The following is a 22,057-nucleotide window of genomic DNA, read 5'->3' on the forward strand; positions in this document are numbered from 1 at the left end:
AATGAAGTTCACACCAGAGTTAGAAAGCCAACTTTTAAGCAAACAAAAGGAGTTTTGTCTCCTCCACTCACAAAAAATCTCTTTCCTGGAAATGAAATTGCTTGCTAATTATTCTGAATGGGCACAACAACCCTCGAAACTACTTGCTAGACTTATTAACATTTATCAGAACCCAACAGTAATTACATAAATTACTTATAATAATGAACTGTTTACTACCAACCAAGAAATACTGCTTGTATTTGAAAAGATATACAGAAATACAAATATACAGATATACAGAAAACTATACGGACCCCAAGATTCATTCTCCTCAGAGAATTACAACACTCTCTTTGACAATATAAATTTTCCGGAAATAGAAAAACATCAAGTGGAGCTCTTAGAAGCCCCCTTTGCATCAGAAGAAATTGCAGATGCAATTAAAAGCTTACATAAAAATAAAGCCTCAGGCCCCAGTGGCTTTATTTCAAACTTCTACAAAACATTTGCCCCCAAACTGATCCCTATCCTTCTTAAAAGTCTTCAATCACATTAGCAAATTTGGCTTCAGTGACTTATACCTGAACAATTTCAGAACTATCTTTATACATAAGCCCAGCACTGACAAAACTAATACAACAAACTACAGATCAATATCTCTTATAAACGTAGATTATAAAAATTCTTTCCACAATATTAGCAAGTCGACTTAAAAAAGTTTTACCTACAATTATATCCCCAAAACAATCAGGCTTTATGAAGGGGAAACAGACTTGGGGTAATACCCTTACGCTGGATGCAGCCATGCAGTTTTTGATAAAAGAGAAACTCCCCAGATATCTTCTAACACTTGATGCCTCTAAGGCATTTGACAGTTAACTTGGATTTCTTATTCTTAACTTTAAAACACTTCAACATCCCAAACAAATTCATAAATATAATTAAAATCCTTTATAATGCTTCATTTACCACACTATTTATAAATACATCTTGCTCTAACAGAATAACATTAATTCATGGTACAAAACAAGGCTGCCCCCTTTCGCCATATCTCTTTAACATTTATATTGAACCACTATTTATTTATTAACACAGAGAACCTTTCATCGTATTTTAAGGGTACTGAATAACAACCTGCTGTTCTCAGCCTTTGCTGAAGCCCTCAACATATACTTCTAACTACCGAACTCTGATTTAAATAAAATTTTAAAAACTATTGATATCTTCTTGAAAGCCTCTAACTATGAAGTCAACCCCTCAAAGTTGCTCATCTTCCCTATTAACCCATTAAAACACAACTTGTCTTATTTTCCTGACACTGCAATTAAAGTAAAATATGATCTTAAGTACTTAGGTATAAGGTCTGTACATAATTAAAAGAACTCCTTTCAAAATAACCTTCTAAAACTTTGGACAAATATTGAACATGACCTGGATAGATGGAAAAACATGAAGCTTCCTGTCTTGTCCAGAGTAGCAGCAATCAAAATGAATACCCTTCCCAAAGTTCTATACTAATTAAATGCAGCCAACTCTATTACTCCTATGAACTTTTTTAAGCGAATCAATAAAATCTTAACTACATTTATCTGGTTTCCAAAAACCCCAAGAATTGCTCTACAAGGACTAGCACCCCCCCAAAATAAAGGAGGTCTGAGTTTACCAGATTTTAAGTTATATTGTGACATAATATGTGTCAATCGAATCCTTCTAATTGCTGACCATAACCCTAATAACTTAACCCACACCCCACAATGGATCAAACTATGGTATGCCTATGTCAAAGCAATGTCAGGCGGCATGATGCCAGGGCACTTCTATGGGCTAGGCTTGTAAAGGCTTCAGGGCCATTAGCCTAGTACACACCTATGAACCTGTAACATAAACCCTGAATCTTTACATTTCATGGATAGATTGATACTAAAGGAAACTAAAATACATAATATCTGTGCAGTAACAGAAACCTGGTTCAAGGCTCCCGAGAGCACCCCAGCACTACCAGGTTATACCTCATACCATGCTTTTCGGCCCCAAAACTTGGACCGAACCACAAAAGGAGGGGGAGTATCAATATTCGTCAAAGATACCCACACTTCCAGGTTGGTGGCACAGCACGAAGCATCAGAGACTATCCATGTGCAACTAACAGTGGGTAAAACTGCCTTCCAGTTTATAGCTTGCTACAGACCACCCTCCCAAACCCAGGAACCCCACTCGGCCTTCCTGAGAACACTGGAAAAAATGAACGTCTCTCCAAACACCAGGCGACTTCAACTACCCAAACATAGACTGGGAGCATTACTCTAGCTCCAACACCCTAGCCCAAAGGTTCCTAGAATTTATAAACTCAAATGCTATGGAAGAACTTGTTACCACTCCCACAAGAGGGGAAAACATACTGGACCTGATCATCACCAACATGGGGACTCTATGCTCCAGACCAGAAGTGTATCCCTCACTGGTAAGATCAGACCATAAACTAATCTCACTGGATATTCACATCCCGACTCCACCCCCTGCCCTGAAAATCACAGTGAAAAACTTCTCTAAAGCAAATTTCACACTCCTCAAAACCGAGGTGGAATCCTTCAAAGCCCCTGGGCCTGTGGAAAATATGGCCCAGACCGCAGAATCCTTTATAAATGCATTCTATGAACACCTTCAGGAATGCATGGATCATGCAATCCCAAATAAAACCAAGACCCAATCCTCCAAAGGCAGATGTCCTGTCTGGTGGACCCCAGCCATAAACAAACTATACAATAGAAGGAGGAAGCTACTACATGATAGAGCAAAATCCCAAAAAGGGACGGCATCTCTGATCAGTATTAGCAAAAAACTACGGGCACTCATAAAATCGTCTAAGGCCAGCTTCGAGAGAAAAATTGCATAGGACACTAAGGATAATCACAAGGTTTTCTTTAGTTATGTTAGGAACCTGGGTGGGAATTCCCAGATATGCTCAGAATTAGTCCAAAATGACAAAAGATACACCGAACCCACAGACATTGCCAACATCCTAGCTGACAGGTTCAGCGCAAACTTCTCCCCCCCTTCCTCACCAAAAGGGCAAATATCTATCCCAGCAGAGTGCTGCCCCCCTGACATCTCAGATGCTCAGGTAAGAGCTGCCCTCTCCAAAGCAAAAAAACACAGCATCAATGGGACCAGACGGTGTAACGGGCTGCGTCCTACATGAACTCCAAGAAGAGCTAAACCCAAACATAAAACTACTGTTCAATCTCAGCCTTACTACAGGATATGTACCCAAAGAGTGGCGTACAGCAACAGTGGTCCCTCTCCACAAAGGTGGTGCCTCAACGGATCCTGGAAACTATCGCCCCATAAGCCTGACTAGCTTGGTCTGCAAAGCTATGGAAAGGATCATCATGGACCTCATAAATAAAGATATTGGGGACCTACAGACACTGGATCCTATCCAGTTCGGCTTTGTTAAGGGCAGATCCTGCCTCTTAAACCTGGTTGATTTCTTTGAAACAGTCACCAAGGCCATTGACGAGGGGAAGGTGGTCCACACAGCCTACCTGGACCTCGCAAAACCCTTCGATACAATACCCCACTCGGGCATTATAGATAAGCTCACCAGCGTAAATATAAACCCCTATGTCACTAGATGGGTTGCAAACTGGCTCAAGGACAGAACCCACATGGTTAGAATTGCTGGAGCCATGTCAGACTCCAAACCAGTTACAAGTGGCGTCCCACAAGGCTCAGAACTGGGACCTCTCTTGTTCGGTATATATTTCTCGGAGGTACAGGCCAACACGGAAGGACTGTGGCTGACCAAGTTCACAGATGACTGCAAACTGGGCACCATAATCGACTCTCCAGCCAACACAAGCATCCTCCAAAAGGGCCTCATAGAAACAGACAACTGGTGCCAGAGCCATGGCCTGAAGCTAAACGCCAAAAAGTGTATAGTCATCCCCTCTGGCAAAAACAAAGTGCCCACAAATTACCACATAGGTGGTAATCCATTAAGTACAGAAGAAGTAATTAGGGACCTGAGGACCCAAGTTGATAGCAATCTCTCATTTGACAACCACGTGGCCAAAGTGGTTAGAAAAACATTTTATATAGCCCACCTAATCATGAAGGGATTCACATCTAGATCAGGGGAGATCATCGTGCCTCTTTACTCATACCTCATCAGGCCCATAATTGAGTACAATGCCCCTTTTGGGATGTACGTTACCAGACACCTGCAGCAACTGGAAAAACCCCAAAAGTACCTCACCAAGAGGATCAAAGGGCTCAAACAGATGCCATATGCTGCCCGGTTAAAGAAACTCCAGCTCTACTCGGGGACATACCGCCTGCTCAGAGGCGATCTGTGCCTGACGTATAAAGCCATGTCCAACCCGGAATTAATGGACATGCTGCACCTCAGAAAATCCAAATCCCATTGAGCTATGCGCTCAAGAGACTTGAACCTCAGCACTGAAATAAATAGGACATGCTGGAGGGACAGATTCAAAACCCAGAGGCTCCCTTTACTCTGGAATAAAATCCCAGTCCAGGTTAGGCAGAGTCCCTCATTGACTCTCTTCAAGAGGAATCTTGATGAGTGGATGGGAGATCGTAGGTTTACCCTGGCTATCACTTCTGTGTCACTGTTAGACAGAGGCACAGTATACTAACCTAGAAAAAGGGCATAGCAAAATTAATTTAAAATGAGTGGTGAAATCCAAACACACTCTGGCTAGACTTATAAATGCCCTAGGGCAGATAGCCTAGTATGAACCTATGAACTTATCAAACATAAAATCAAAGCATTTCAAAATCTATTCTCCTCTTTACACCTTGAGAATACACTTGTCCTTCTATAACCCATCCATCTAAACCCAAACCTGAAGGTCGGCAATAAAATCTGAACCAATTTCCCCAAATCAAAAGCCATACTGTCTGGGACTTCTGTAGACTTAAGGACAAATCGTTAAGCGATATTAAAACTAATTTTAACCCAAGCAGCTCTCCTCTTTTCCCTTTTTGTCCATGGACCTTTTGCATATTCTCTGGTACTGCAAATATGCACATAACCTATGGAACTCATTAAGGGTCAAACTTCAGAAAATAGGCTATGGGAAATCTACCCTATCTTGGGAATTTGCTATATTACATGTGAGTCCCACTGATACGCCAACGTCTGACTTGAATATCCTGACAGTCTATTTGCATTAGTCAAATTGTACACTACCCAAAACTGGCTTGTCAGATCAAAAATAGGGGACCTGGGGACTCAAGTTGATAGCAATCTCTCATTTATAGGTTCATAGGTTGGTACTAGGCTATCAGCCCTAGGGCCTATACAAGCCTAGCCATAACAATTCCCTGGCTATTTCTTCTCACATTATTTACTTTCCTGGACCCCTGTCTAGCAGGGCGACTGACGTGATCCCTGGGGTGAATTTCCTTTCTCCCATCCAATCGTCAAGGTTCCTCTTGAAGAGGTCCAAAGAGTCACTCTGCTTGACATGTATGGGCAATCTATTCCAGAGTCTAGGGAGTCTCTGGGTCAGGAACCTATCCCTCCAGCATGTTTTGTTTATTGTGATGACAAGGTTTAGATCCCTGGAGCGTTTAGCTCTGAGGGATTAGGATTTCTTTAAGTGTAGCATGTCCAACAGCTCTGGGTTTGACATGGCCTTGTATGTTAAGCAGAGATCGCCTCTGAGTAGACGATATGCGACAGAGTATAGCTGGAGTTTTTAAGGCGGTCAGCGTGGGGCATCTGCTTTAGGCCTGTGATTCTTTTAGTGAGGTATTTCTGAGGCCTTTCCAGTTGTTGCAGATGTCTTGAGAGGTACATACCAAATGGGTTGTATTCTATAATGGGTCTAATGAGGGATGAGTACAGTGGGACAATGACCTCCTTTTTCTGGATGAAAAGCCCTTCGTGATGAGGTGTGCCACATAGAAGGATTTCCTGACTGTTGTGGCGATGTGGTTATCGAAGGTGAGACCACTGTCCACCTGTGTCCCTAAGTCTCTTATCACACTTTCTGTGTTTAGTGTACTGCCACCTATATGGTAATTCATGGATACATGGTTTTTCCTAAAGGGGATAACAATACATTTCTTGGCATTGAGCTTGAGCCCATGGCTCTGGCACCAAGCATCTGTTTCTGTAAGGCCCTTTTGTAGAGTATCCACATCATTTGGGGATTCAATAATGGCTCCCAGTTTGCAGTCATCTGCAAACTTTGTTAGCCAGAGTCCCTTAGTGTTGACCTGTACTTCAGAGAAGTAGATGCCAAACAAGAGCGGCCCCAGGACTGAACCCTGAGGTGCTCCACTTGTCACTTGTCTGGAGCTGGATTTGGAGTCAGCTACTTTTACAGTGTGGGTTCTATCAGTAAGCCATTTAGCAACCCATTGGGTGACATAGGGATTAATGTCCAACTTAGTAAGTTTATCTATGATTCCAGAGTGGGGGATGGTGTCAAAGGCCTTGGCAAGGTCTAGATAGGCTGTGTGGACCACCTTACCCTTGTCCATGGCTCTGGAGACTGATTCAAAGAAGTCAATCAGGTTCAGGAGACAAGATCGCCCTTCACAAACCCAAACTGGGTGGGGTCCAGTGTTTGAAGGTTGCCAATGTCTTTGTTTATAAGTTCCATGATAATCGCTCCATGGCCTTGCAGATAAGGCTTGTCAGACTGATGGGACGGTAGTTTCGGGATCCAAGGTGGATTCCCCTTGTGGATTGGGATAACTGTAGCTCTGCCACTCAGTGGGCACAGAAACCTGAGGTGAGGCTATGATTAAACATGACACTTAGGTGAGGTGCCAGTTCATATTGTAGTTCATGTAGTACACAGCCGGGATGTCATCTGGTCCCATGGATGCTGTATTCTTGGCTTTAGAGAGTCGTTTTGTACCTGTGTGGCCGTTATTACTGGAATTTGGCAATCTTCGGTATTGAGATGGGCCATTTAGGGGTGAGAGGGGGTGAAGTTGGCACTGAATCGATCTGCCAGGATATTGGCAATATCCTTCGGATCAGTATATTTAATGCCATTCTGTTTTAGCTCAGAGAAGATATGAGCATTGCCATTTAGATTCTTGACATAGTTATAGAATGCTTTGTGGTTGTCTTTGGAATCTTTGGCAATATTATTTTCGTAACTAGCTTTGGAGGATTTTATGAGGCATCTCAGTTTCTTACTGAGGCTAGTAAGGGAGTTTTTTGCATCCTGGGATTTTCCTCTTTTCTGCAAAAGTTTCTTCCTTTTGTTGTAAAGTTTGTTTATGGCAGAGGACCACCAGATTGGCTTCCTTTTTTTGGATGAGAGCATTTTGGTTCTATTTGGGATGGCACGATTCATGCATGAGTGGATGTGCTCGTACAGTGCCTTAGTGTAGGATTCAGCAGTTGAACTTTCAGTTTCCGTCTGCATGGGTGTCATGAAGTTTGTCACTTCTGACTTGAGTAGCATGAAGTTGGCTTTGGAGAAGTTTTTTATGGTGGTTTCTTTAGTGGGGGGTGGGGGTGGGATGTGGATGTTAAGGGTGATTAGCTTATGGTCAGACCTGACTAACGATGGGGTGACCATAGGTATGGAGCATTGATTTCTCATGTTGGTAATGACCAGGTCTAGGATATTGGAGCCCCTGGTGGGACTATGGATTAGTTGATCCAGGGCGTTGGAATTTATGAATTCCAAGAACCGTTGCGCAAAGGTGTTGGGACATGAGTAGTTTTCCCAGTTAATGGCAGGGTAGTTAAAATCACCCAGTATTAGGGTGTTTGGTTCTATCTTAATATTTTCCAGTATGTTTAGAAAGGTGTAGTGAGAATCTTGGGGTATGGTGGGGGAGCTGTAACAAGCTACAATTTGGATTGCAGTCTTACCTAGTGTTAGTTGCACTTGGAGAATTTCAGACACATTGTGTTGGCCAACTAGCCTGGTGGTGTGAATATCCTTGGTGAATATTGACACTCCTCCACCTTTAGTGTTTCGGTCCTGGTTTGGTGGCCGAAAAGTGTGGTAAGAGTTGTAGCCTGGTATTGCAGGGGTGCTCTCTGGAGCCTTGAACCAGGTCTCAGTTACTGCACAGATATCGATGTTCTCCATTTTAGGAGTGCCTCGAGAGTGCATTTTGAGGTTTAGACTTCTAGCATTGAGTAGCATTACCTTCAGATTTTGCATGCGTGTACCTGTTACGGTGGTGGTTTTGTCCTTTGAAGTTTTCCTAAAAAAGGCACTATAGGGGTGGCAAGAGCCTTAGCCAGTAACCTGACTCCCAGGGGCGACAGGTGCAGACCATCTCTGGCAAAGCATCGTGGTCTGTCAGTCATGTCATCCCAGGCAGACAGATACTGGATCCCCTTTGAATGACACCATAAGCTTAGCCAACTGTTGAAGTCAATCATTTTATCCTTATATTGTGGTATCATTCTGGGTGAAGGCAGGATGCTACTCAGGGCTAGGGTCATACCTGCTTGGGCCACATGATCCGAGAGCTCTTCCATGTCTCTTTTCATGTAGTCCAGGGAGGTACGTCTCAAGACATTCAGTCCAACATGGACAATGACAGAGTCATATTTGTACTTGTTGTGGAGTGACTTGAGTGCATGCGTTATGTGGCGGATCCTGGCACCCGACAGGCAGCTGACTGTAATTTTCTCCTTATTCAACCTGGTGAGAGGGACATCAGTGTGCCGGACTATAGAGTCACCTATGACTAAAGTGTTAGGTACATTGTCTTGCCTTAGGGGCTGTTGCTGGGTGGCACACTGGTGTTGTGAACTATGTGACACATTGGTTGTGATTAGTGTTTGTTTGCGTTTCAGCTTCAGAGGTCTTTGTTGCTTGGGCAGGTTACAGTTAAGGGCCTCTGCATATGTGGATTTAGTGTTGCTATATGTGGGTGTTGGTGGTGCGGGTTTAGAAGGGCTATGTGTTGCTTGAGGTGTAGTGTGGGTGTTAACCTTCTCCTTTTGACTGTTTAGCACAGTCTTGGGTGGAGAGAGCTTTGCTTCCATTTTGGCTATGTAAGTGCATCTCTCACAGGTTGTAGTGTTGGGTGGTAGGAGGAGAGGGTTGTCTGTGTACATGAGGCAATTGCTGCATTGCCCCAGTATGCCCAGATTCACCAGGTGGACAGGAGAAATCACCGGAAGCTGACCCTTGGACATGCCTGGTTTGGGGCTTGTTTCTTTCTTTGTAAAGTATAGGAGCTGTTTCCTTAGCAAGGTACTTTGCAATTATAGGCTGTTTAGTGCCTACTATTAATTTCTCCTTGTTAACAAGGCGAGTTCAGTGTTTGTATGAGTTTAAGGCTTCCTAGTGCTTTCCAGCAGGTATTAGAGAAAGTGCTAGTCACAGGGATGCTTAAAGGTAAGATTGAAAAGAGTGCACTCTGCAGTGTGCACTAGAGATGTTAGATGTGAAAGTAGGTAACTTGAGTTTTACCTGTTTAAAAAGTTAAGGTTTAGTGGAGAGTTACTATTTTTAAAACAGCAAGATGAATTGAAAGGGGTGGTCACTTTTGTATTTTGGTACTATGAAATACTGTAGGATGGCTAATAAATTTAAATAAGTGAAGGGGTGGGATTTCAAAAATGATGATTTTGTGATTACTCACATAAGCCAGTGAAAGTAGAGAGAAATGAGATATATGGTTAGATTAACATAAGAGGTGGGCAACTAGAAAGACAGTGGTATTTAACAAGACAACTTAAATGGGTGGGAGGGCGGGAAAAAATTCTGCCTGACTCATGGGTGGGAGGGCGGGAAAAAATTCTGCCTGACTCATGGGTGGGAGGGCGGGAAAAAATTCTGCCTGACTCAGAACAGAGAGAGCTGTGGTCTCTTTTGAAGTTTTAATATGCTGTTAAAACAGAATGCAAGCAAAACACAAGGTAAAGAAAACAAACTACAGTATTCAAAATATAGAAAGGCAATACAGTAATACAAAAAATAAAAGCAAACTTGACAACCACGTGGCCAAAGTGGTTAGAAAAACATTTTATATAGCCCACCTAATCATGAAGGGATTCACATCTAGATCAAGGGAGATCATCATGCCTCTTTACTCATCCCTCATCAGGCCCATAATTGAGTACAATGCCCCTTTTGGGATGTACCTTACCAGACACCTGCAGCAACTGGAAAAACCCCAAAAGTACCTCACCAAGAGGATCAAAGGGCTCAAACAGATGCCATATGCTGCCCAGTTAAAGAAACTCCAGCTCTACTCAGTGGCATACCGCCTGCTCAGAGGCGATCTGTGCCTGACATATAAAGCCATGTCCAACCCGGAATTAATGGACATGCTGCACCTCAGAAAATCCAAATCCCATTGAGCTATGCGCTCAAGAGACTTGAACCTCAGCACTGAAATAAATAGGACATGCTGGAGGGACAGATTCAAAACCCAGAGGCTCCCTTTACTCTGGAATAAAATCCCAGTCCAGGTTAGGCAGAGTCCCTCATTGACTCTCTTCAAGAGGAATCTTGATGAGTGGATGGGAGATCGTAGGTTTACCCTGGCTATCACTTCTGTGTCACTGTTAGACAGAGGCACAGTATACTAACCTAGAAAAAGGGCATAGCAAAATTAATTTAAAATGAGTGGTGAAATCCAAACACACTCTGGCTAGACTTATAAATGCCCTAGGGCAGATAGCCTAGTATGAACCTATGAACCTATCAAACATAAAATCAAAGCATTTCAAAATCTATTCTCCTCTTTACACCTTGAGAATACACTTGTCCTTCTACAACCCATCCATCTAAACCCAAACCTGAAGGTCGGCAATAAAATCTTAAACTTGAACCAATTTCCCCAAATCAAAAGCCATACTGTCTGGGACTTCTGTAGACTTAAGGACAAATCGTTAAGCGATATTAAAACTAATTTTAACCCAAGCAGCTCTCCTCTTTTCCCTTTTTGTCCATCGCAGCCGGCGGACCTTTTGCATATTCTCTGGTACTGCAAATATGCACATAACCTATGGAACTCATTAAGGGTCAAACTTCAGAAAATAGGCTATGGGAAATCTACCCTATCTTGGGAATTTGCTATATTACATGTGAGTCCCACTGATACGCCAACGTCTGACTTGAATATCCTGACAGTCTATTTGCATTAGTCAAATTGTACACTACCCAAAACTGGCTTGTCAGATCAAAAATAGAATGGAAGGGCTTTATTAATATTCCCTCTAAATATATCATATCTCACAAACTACTCATAGATAACAGAAATAAGTGCATGAAATGTTTCAACTTCTGGAATCTTATCCTAGAACACATTTTGAAATAAGCTATAAAAAGAACACATCTATCAACCTGTCTCTACTTTGTTTCTGGAAGGCTCTTCCTCATGAGATTTTAACAAATAGTCTCTGATAGTTTTATTTTTGTCTTTCATTGCAATGAAGTGATCACTCACTAACTTCATTGATTGTAGCACTATATGTAAATAGTTGTATATATTATGTGTTATTGAATCCTGCTATGTACCATTTATTTTTAAATGTACGCCTGTATTACTCCAAACATATCATTTAATTTTATAAAAAACGATCTCTTTAGACACTAGAACTCTGTCATTTTAAGGCTAGTAGTTAAAAGGCATTATCTTGTTAATTGTCAGTTCGAGGTTAATCTGTTCATGAAGAAATGTCATGCTGTATATTTTTGCATATCAAATGTTGAAAAATACAATAAAATAAAAGTATGAAAAAAAAAAAGTTTAGACTGCAGGTTAGAGACTACCTTCTCTACCAATGATTGATAACAGGGTATAAGCAAACAGAAAGGGATAGGGGATTGTTAAATGAAAGACCAACTCTGAGTTTTTTGTTTAGTCTAGAACATAAGTTGCTGTTAAAAAAGGACAATTAGTAAGTCATATAAAATGTTGCAAGATAAGTATAAGATTCAATCATAGGAGGTTAGAAACGAATGGGAAGAGAGACTGGAAAGGCAGTTTTACAAAGGAACAATAAGAGGACACCTGTATCAGTCCAAGAATGGAACACAGTCCAGAAGGTTTAGGACTTTTGCTTGTAAGCACTTGCATAGGTATTTTTATACCACAAGAAGATTTCAGAGAATTTGTTTCCCCTCAGGCTGATAGCAAATGCTAGATGTGTAATTTGACAGAAAGAGGTGACTGGGAATGTAACAAGTTGTCTGATTTTTAAAATTCTCTAAAGAGTACTTCATCAGAAATGCTGCAGGAGCAAATGGTTGTAACCAAGGAAATGATCCTTTTCAGGTGGAATATGTAATCTGAATGGTCCAGACATGGTAAGGCCTTACTAAGTTTAATGATGCAAAAGAAGCAATAGATAGAAAATGGAAACCAAGTGTAGTTGAAGTACTATAAACTGTACTGGATATAAAAGAACTAGAGGTGGGGGGCTCTGTAAAAAGGGAGGGAGCAAAATAATTAGAAAGAAATAGAATTTGTGGGAAATATACAAGCAGAATAATGTTTAGGATACAGAGAATGAAGAAAGTTTAAGAAAAGGGAGGAACTGAGAAAATTACATAATCTTGAGTGAATCATTGATAAAAAGAAAGCATATATGTATCATGCATGAAAATGAAAAATGTTTGCTATGTTTTTTTTTTCTTTTACTGTAACAATTTAATAATGGTGTTTAAAAAAACAAAAAAATAAACAACACCTGGCTGAGCCTAATTCCATGAGGAAATCAACCTGACACTTACCATGGATGACATAAGAAGAGCATATGATTTATGGAACACTAATCTCACCACATTACGGGAAGAAAAATTTATCACTGAAAATCTTTATAATTATTTATGGAGCCCATGCCCACGTTTATCTTACTTTTTTGGAATACCAAAGCCACACAAGAACAGAGAAGACCCACCTTATAGACCGGTGGTAGCAAGTGGAGGTTCTCTTACTGAAGCCACAGCTATTTACTTGCTGAAACCTCTAGCAGGAAATAATACGTCATACATAAGAGATTCAATGGATTTTTTGAAGAAAATAAAAAACATTACAGTGGAAGCTGACAGTATTTTGGTAACTATTGATGTGGAATCCTTGTACACAGTGCTACCTCACAATTACTGTATAACAGCAGCTATTGAGTCTTTTAAGAAACATAATCAGTGTACACAGGCACAACTGCAAAAGTTAAGCAAGCTCATTAATCTTGTACTGGACTTCAATTTCTTTACTTTCAATGGCAAACACTAAAAACAAAAAACTGGTATAGCAATGGGGGCTGCCATGGCTCCCAGCATAGCTAACATAGCCTTGGGCAAGTGGGAGGAGGACTTTGTATTAAACAACACAGACTACATGCAGCACATCACATGCTATTTACGTTTTATTGACGATGTCTTTATTGTGTGGGAAGGTGACACCTTGCAGCTTGGAGATTTTATCACTTACCTCAATCAAACAACCCCCTTCCTGAAGTTTACCTCTTCCCATAGCTGTACTTCAACCACTTTCTTAGATATGCAGATTTCCAAGGACACCAACATTAACAGAATCACCACTGATCTATTCAGAAAACCAACGAGGGTTAACTTATTACTCCACAGTAAAAGTCTACATCCTACAAAAACCAAGTATAATGTAATGAAATCCCAAGGCTATAGATTAGCTAGAATTACCACAGAGATGGAACCATTTTTGAGAAACCTGAACAACTTAGAGAATGATTTTCTAGTGAGAGGCTATGAAAGTCAGATGTTAAAAATCATCCTGGAACCCATTATAGAACTGAAAAGGACTGAAGCACCTTCACTCAGCCTCCCCAGTAGAAAAATGTTAAGTAATCCCACAGAGAATAACAAATGCAAAAATAGCTGCATCCTGACATACACACTGGATTATCACAGTATCAAAAATATTATTGAAGAAAACTGGGACATTGTCACAGGAAACCCTTTTCTGATTAACATCTTAGGCGAAGCCCCATCATTTGTTTATAGGAAGGCCAGGAATATTAGAAGTTTTGTTGAATTTAAACCTAGACCATGTGAGAAAAGCACTAAAAGATGTGACACTAATTGTGCATTTTGCATATTTATACAGCAAGTTGATAGTTTTTATTGCCCTTATTTAAAGAAGATCATTAAAACCAGTGCAGAGGGTGACTGTAACACTACAAAAGTAATTTACAGGGCACAGTGCAATGAATGTGATGCATTCTATGTGGGCAAGACTGTAAATAAACTCAAGCGAAGGATTTCATGTCATCTGTCAGAAATCCGCTCTGGATGTAAAAATAATGCACTAGCCAAACACGTTCCTCTTCATAAAAGACACACAGGTTTTAAGTTCCAGATCCTGGATTGCATAGACATGGGTGATCTTGAAGGAGACATCCCGAATATTCTGGAGAAACATGAACTCATGTGACAATTAAAGCTGAACTCTTTTAGGAAGTCTGGACTAAACTACTATTGTTCAATTAAAAGTGCACTGGAACTTAGAAAATTGCCACATTGTTTACATGACTAATTGTATTTTATTTTATTCTACAAATTGGTTTTAAATACCATTTTAAATCAGTTGAAATTTAAGTGTATATTTTGTTTCCATCATCATACATACATTTTTTCTTATTTTTATTTTTTTCTGGTTATTTTTTCCACTTTATTCAAAGTGATGTGTAATAACAATATTAAGTAATTATACAATTAGATATATTTTTATAGATTGTTTTTAGGGTTCTTGTACACAGAGCTGAAGAAGTCTAGAAGGATGAAAGTGATCTTTGTTAACAATAGGTTATGAAAATAGAAATTAATTTTTACATGCAAAATGTATATGTATATATTTATATATATTTTTTGATTGCCAAATGAATTAAGGTTGATATATTTCCAGCCATGTAGTATATTGTCTTGGATAAAATCACAGATTTAATGTTGTTGTTGTTGTTAATCTGGTTAAATAAGAGGTACCACATCATTATAAATTTTATTTAAAGTACATAAGGGTTATATTATTATGACAGCTACTAAGTAGGGCAGGACCAGCTCGAATGTCACACTCATGGGGGAAGGGATGTGAACATGTGCACCAATAACACTTTGTTTTACAGCACAATAAACCACTCCCATGTCTGATAAAACGTATATATATATATATATATATATATATATATATATATATATATATATATATATATATATTTAGAAAGCTTGTGATGAATTTATTACTCTGTTTTTGTTTTACTTGGATCTCTTGTCTGCGTACTTATTTTTGACTGGAAACAGACTGCCTGCCTTGCTTGGATTACTTTCGAATACTTAGTAATGCTGTACAATTATATATTTTCTGTTATTATTTTTTGTTTTGTTTTGACTTAAGACGAGTTTAAGTTCGCTACTTCTACTACTATTGTCTGATCTGATTAATATACAGTGATTAACTAGAAATATATGGACTGAAAATCTTCCACACAGAGAAGTTTCTTACACTGTTTTTGGACCCACTACACTTTAGTGGGTTGTTTTGAGACTTCGGGGATACCACGGAGATTACTTGTAATTTGTACTTTACCAACATCCCACATTTCCAAACTCACAATATAATCAAACTTCTTATTATGTATGTTCCGTTTTGTAAATGTTTTAGTTATTGTATCCTAACTGTTGTTTAATTGTTGTAATTTTCATAGGTTAGATAAAAGCAATTTCATAGGTTAGAACTAGGCCAACTGCCCTTGTGAGCCATTTCAAGCCTAGCCAATTACCTCATGTGAGAATCAAACCCTGCACCTAGCATCTGTAAGGTACACACCTTAACCATTATGCCATCCTCCCACACCCAAATAATCAGCCCTTGCAAGTTTCGAACCCAGGACCCTGCACACTATAGGCACAGCAAGTCACCACTAAACCATTTGCGCTGTATCACATTGTAATCACATTTAATCATATTTCTTTTCAGTTAATGTTGTTTTACTTACTGCATCCAGACTGGTATTTTACATACTGTATCTTTCAACCCAGACTGGGCCAGAAATTGGTCATGTATTGCTCAGTTCCCTATCCCTAAACAAACATATAACATAAATAATATAACAATGACATGCACAAAAGTTTAACTCATTGTTGCCTTCCCTCTAACTGTTGTGTTACTCACTTATTTAATTAGGAAGAACCTATTTTTTTTACTTTCTGACAAATCATTAAGCTGGTATCCACTTCAAGGTGACCTAACACACTTCCAGGTATCCTGACACACTTCCAGGTATCCTGACACACTTCCAGGTATCCTGACACACTTCCAGGTAACCTGACACACTTCCAGGTAACCTGACACTGCTACTGCATGTTTGTGCTTCAGTTTATATTGCATTTCTGCTGTAACAAGTTGGCAAATAAACACTGGCCCATTGCATTGTTTCATCTACTGACTGCATTACAAAATAAATAAATAAATAAACAAAACTGAAAAAAAAAACATGCACAGTATTGCTACCTTTTAATACTGACATACTATGCAATATATCTTGTAGCATGTGTATGTATATATAATGTCTATGGAATTTAATTGAAAGGCTCAAAACATCGACCACTAGACATCAGCAGTACAAATGAGCTATAACTTTGTTGCATGAAAAATTATAATTAAAAAATATAAAAAACATCATTTGCCCCCACACCCCTTGCAAATTATATATACTAACTCCGAGATTGCAAAATATTGGGGAAAGGGCATTTTATCCAAGAACTGTGCATTCTCACATACCTGTCAATCACTTGCATAGTCTACCAAATTTTGTCAACTAAACAGAATAGTTTTGACCCAATTCACACCTCCCATACATACATGTGTGAACATTTACATATGTACATATACATATATATATATATATATATATATATATATATATATATATAGAGAGAGAGACAAGATAGATAGATATATATATATATATATATATATATATATATATATATATATATATATATCTGCTTCTGGGGCAGTGTATTTGACACGACTGTGCATATCTTTGCCCTTGTGTGACAGACGGGTATACATTCTGCAAAGTTTATACAGCAAGTAAACGGTAGCAGCAACATTCTCTCTCTCTCTTTCTCTGGTTACACATAGTAGTTCTATCACAGTGTGAATGCTGTGACACAGCACATGACAGTGTACAGTAGAGAGCAAGCCCTGCTTTATGATGCATGTCAGAATAGTCATCAACATATGTTTTGTATAAACTACTATTTGTACTTAAATCAATGTTATTATGAGACATGAATATAAATATTTCTGGGGCCATTTCTACAAGTATAGTTCGAGTTTCTACCTTTTTGTTTATTTTTTTTAAACCGCTTTCCCGTGGCATATTGTACACAATATATATAGCATCACTGTAAGAACAATCAAGTAATATTTATAAAACAAAAAATCACCTAGAACTTCCAAGTTTTAAGTACATCTCAATAGAGAATCAGAATCCCTCTACTAACATAATGCTAACTCAAAGTTTTATTAACTGTTATTATTTTTAATTATTCTTTGTTGACCAGGTTAGTCACACTTGGCTAGTGGACTCTTTACAGGAGAGACCCAAGGTGATACTTATACTAGTATGGGCAATTTGACCACGATATCCGTAAACGTCCCCTTTTCTTTTCAATAGCTGTTGTGGAATATTTTACAACCAGTTCAAGCAGATGGTACTTTAGTTTTAACATCTCTTCAAAAGGATGACACACACAGGAGTGGAACAGCCCCTTTTGCCACACTATAGTATCAGCAATCCATCTAGCTGGTGTGAGAATAGAACCCACAGCTTTCTGCACTAAAGGTGACAGTGCTAGATCTTGCACCACTGACACTTCTTGCAGTTTACTTTAATGGTCATGTGTTAATGGAAACCCAGCATATATCCCAGTGCACCCTGCATTCCTTACCTCCAGTGTCACGTTCCTGGTTCCAACCCTATCAACATAAACTGCATAGTCATTAACACAAGGACATGCTAACCTGTACAGTCTGGGGTTAGAAGACTAAAAATATTTATTTCTCATAAAACAGTTCTTTCTACAGTTCCCTGTAGCATAGGATTGCTTACTTCCAGCTGCTTGACTCCATGATCTCACTGCAGCATACACAACAGTGTTCATAAACACAATCCTTCTTACCTTTCAGAGTCTGGGAAAATGTTACTTCTAGCAACGAAGGTGGCACTCAGCAAAACCAGCATAGTTACTAGTTACAGTGTTGAAAACATCTTGTTCATGTCACTAGTCCTAAAACAATTGGCCATTCAGATGAGACGTTAAACAGTGGCCACATCTACCTCAGCCGGTGATAGCTACAGTAGATGTAAAAGATCCCACTGCAGTTACCGAAAAAAGAGTAGGAGAAGTGCCTTGGTACACTGGCCAAATAATATGTATTACTACCACTTCGGTTGTGCCTTGAAAAGAGGACACTGGCCTAATGGGACTAACCTGGACAACAAAGCATAAGTAATAATAAAAAAAAAATAATAATAAACCTAACTAGTGGTGGTGCTGCGGTAGCGTTGTCGCCTCATAGCAAGATGTTGTCCCGTTCGATTCTCAGCTAGAGTGTCTTCTGTGTGAAGGCATACGTGAATGGGGTGTGCCTTCGTTGAAGGTTGTGCATCAAGGCTGGTAACCTGGTACGTAAAAATCCACTACCAATCATTAGCGGACAGGAGTTCCGCTGTGGCAACCCCTAACCGGGAAAAGCCGAAAGACACAAACAAAGTCAGACAAGAAAAAAAAGAGAGAAACATTAAAGCCACCTTTGAGTTTTTAGGGTGAGGGTTAAGGTTTTACTCTGAGGGTTACTGTTTTACATTTAGGGTTAGGGTTACAATTTTAAGGTTAGAGTTAGGGTTTTAGATTTAGGGGAAAGTTAATTAGAATATATTTCCTAGACAGAACATAATACTGAAGCACCACCAGCCAGCACTTCTTTTCCACTAATTCCCACAAATAAGCATAACCCATTTGTCTCATTCCGAAAGACAAACTATGCAAATGAATTACACGTAAACCTTAACAAATTTGGAATTAGAAAAATAAACTGCAAAAGTACACAGAAGGCAAGTTAGCATTTCTTACCTCCAGCTTCATGACTTCTTGTATCAGCCTTCAACTCCACAAGCAGCACTGTTAGATGTTTGAACAACTAGTCCCTGAAAGGATTTACACTAAACAGGGAAAGAAGCCACATAAATCAAGCCTACTCTCTAATATCCTACAGAATTAGTATAGCTCCTGAACAAGTATTTCCTTCCCAAATGTTAACTTAGACCACTTCCTGTCCATCCCTCAAATGTATCCCTGCAACATACCGAACATCTAATTAATATTTATGAGATACATTTGTTGCAGTTGTACAGAAGGAGGGGGTTTGTAAATATTCAATTAGATGGGCTGTCTGATTAATATTTATTACATAAATGAGACAGTTGTAAAGGACGAGTTTTTTAAAATATTTAATAAGACAGGATGGTACATCATGAGTAAGAAAAAAATAAACAGCTTTAATGAAGGCTTTATGCAGAATGCAATACATGTTTGATGGAGGTTCCCTTCTGTCTCCTCGTGTGTGTGTGTGTGTGTGTGTGTGTGTGTGTGTGTGTGTGTGTGTGTGTGTGTGTGTGTGTGTGTGTGTGCGCGCTATCTACTGACTGTATACACTGCCTTGTGAAGTCTTAAACAGACTGTCAGGTCTCAATATGTTTAGCTATCACTAGCTTATAAACCAAGTGGAGTGCAGCTTAAATATATGGAAAGTATGTTCAGTTTACATACTATATGTCAAAAAAACGAAAAAAAGATCCCCTCTCTCTCTCTCTATATATATATATATATATATATATATATATATGCGCGTGTGTGTGTGTCTGTGTGTGTATACCCTTAACACACGCATGCATCTCCAATCTCTGACAAGTTCTGATACCCTTTATAAGTGTAAGAACGGGCCTGGGAGATGAACCATTTACAGGTTACCTGTGTCTATTAGAGACATAGGTGCTAAACCAGGGATGAATTTCAAGTTTACCATCCAATTGTCCAACTTGGACTTGAATTGGGTTAGCGAGGAACTCTGCTTCACATTAATGGGGAGCCGTTTCCATAGATGGGGTAGTCTCTGGGATACATGCCTATTTCTCCAACAGGTCCTACTTATATTACAAGTCTTTAGAATGGGTAATTCTGGTACTGTTTCATTTGTGGATATGCAGGAGGTCCATCAGAGTGGAGTCTGACAATGCCCGGTATGCCAGGCATAGGTTTCCCCTCAAAAGCCTGTAGGAGACAGAATATAGGGATAGGGCCTTGAGGCAGTCTGCACAGGACATATTACTTACACCCTGTATTCTTTTAGTGAGGCACCTCTGTGGATGTTCCAATTGTTGGATATGCCTGCTTAGGTACATACCCAAGGGAGCACTGTATTCAATGCAATGATAGGTATGATGAATGCTGAATATAGTGGAACAATGACGTCCTTTTACTTAGATACCATACCGTTGTTTATAAGTTGCGTAACATAGAATTATTTCCTCACCACTGTAGACACGTGATGAACAAAAGTTAGATTGCTATCTATGTGTGTCCCTAAGTCCCTGACTACTGGGTCAACTCTAAGTGGTGTGTTGCCAATATGATGGTTACCAGGGATGGATGACTTCCCAAAGGATACTATTATGCATTTATTGGCATTTAGTTTTAGTCAACGGCTCTAAAACCGGTTGCTTGTCTGTGTCAGCCCCTCCTGTAGAACATTTGTGTCAGTGTGAGATTCAAGACATAAGCATATGAGAATGATATGTTGCTGGCACTGTATGGCATAATCCAACAACAGCTGGTTAGGTATTGCCTTTTTTAACAGGATGTGATGTGCAAGGAAGTCAGAAGGGCTGGAGTAGTTTCTTTCTTTTAGTTTCTAGAATAACACTTGTTCGCTGTAACTTCTGTTTTATACCACGTGTTTTAGTTCGATGTCTTCATTATTATTATCAACATTCATCTAGCAGTCAACCCAGACACTCAGAGGATTAAGGCTTCACCCTACCCATAACCCCAACCCTTACGCGACACATTATGTTACTAAAAATTGTTTCCACTAACAATGCCATTACACAAGACAAAAGGACACAGAACACACAACATGTACAACACTGACACAGTCCCCTTACCTAACCCTTACTGTAACCCTAACTCACGAACACCTGCACAACACTGAATTTATCCCCTTACCTAATCCTTACTCTACCCCCAACCCATGAACACCTGCACGACACTGAATCTATCCCCTTAACTTACACTTAGTCTAACCCTAACCCACAAACACCTGCATAACACTGAATCTATCCCCTTACCTAATCCTTACTCTACCCCCAACCCATGAACACCTGCACGACACTGAATCTATCCCCTTAACTTACACTTAGTCTAACCCTAACCCACAAACACCTGCATAACACTGAAAATATCCCCTTAGCTTACACTTAGTCTAACCCTAACCCATGAACACCTGCATAACACTGAATCCATCCCCTTACCTAATCCTTACTGTAACCCTAACCCACAAACACCTGCATAACACTGAATCTATCCCCTTAACTTACACTTAGTCTAACCCTAACCCACAAACACCTGCATAACACTGAATCTATCCCCTTAACTTACACTTAGTCTAACCCTAACCCATGAACACCTGCACAACACTGAATCTATCCCCCTTACCTTACACTTAGTCTAACCCTAGCCCATGAACATGTTCATACTCACAAAAACTACTATAGCACTGTATTACACATCTTTACAAGCACCACTTTTTCATTCAAGTATTAATTTTCCTGCACACTCCTGCTTATCTACACTATATAAAACTAAATTAAGCTATTAGTGTTTCATATAACTACAGATTCACTCATTTGTGCATTCTCTCTTTTTTACACCCACTTTTTTGTGCACACACAGAATACCTCTGCAAACAATATAGCACATATTTACAGCCTCTTACTACCAATAGCCCACCACATATTTGCCCACATTATTTGTCTCCCCATGCTAGCTCAGCC

General features: G+C 39.6%; 1 protein-coding gene across 4 annotated transcripts in view; it reads right to left on the reverse strand.

The window, feature by feature from the left end:
• Positions 1-19,259, reverse strand: part of LOC122798669 (zinc finger protein 436-like) — a 364,886-nt gene extending 345,627 nt beyond the window's left edge. For all 4 annotated transcript variants that reach the window (XM_044067761.1, XM_044067762.1, XM_044067760.1 and 1 more), the window contains exon 1: positions 19,080-19,259. Coding sequence is in view for 3 of the 4 variants with exons in the window: in XM_044067762.1 (XP_043923697.1) it covers positions 19,080-19,091 (12 nt within the window). In the remaining variant the exon portion in view is untranslated. The remainder of the gene's footprint in view (positions 1-19,079) is intronic.
• Between the last annotated feature and the right edge of the window lie 2,798 nt (positions 19,260-22,057).

Source organism: Protopterus annectens, chromosome 3.part1, assembly GCF_019279795.1.
Source record: "Protopterus annectens isolate FY-2018-M chromosome 3.part1, PAN1.0, whole genome shotgun sequence".
In the NCBI taxonomy this organism is placed as follows: Eukaryota; Metazoa; Chordata; order Ceratodontiformes; family Protopteridae; genus Protopterus; species Protopterus annectens.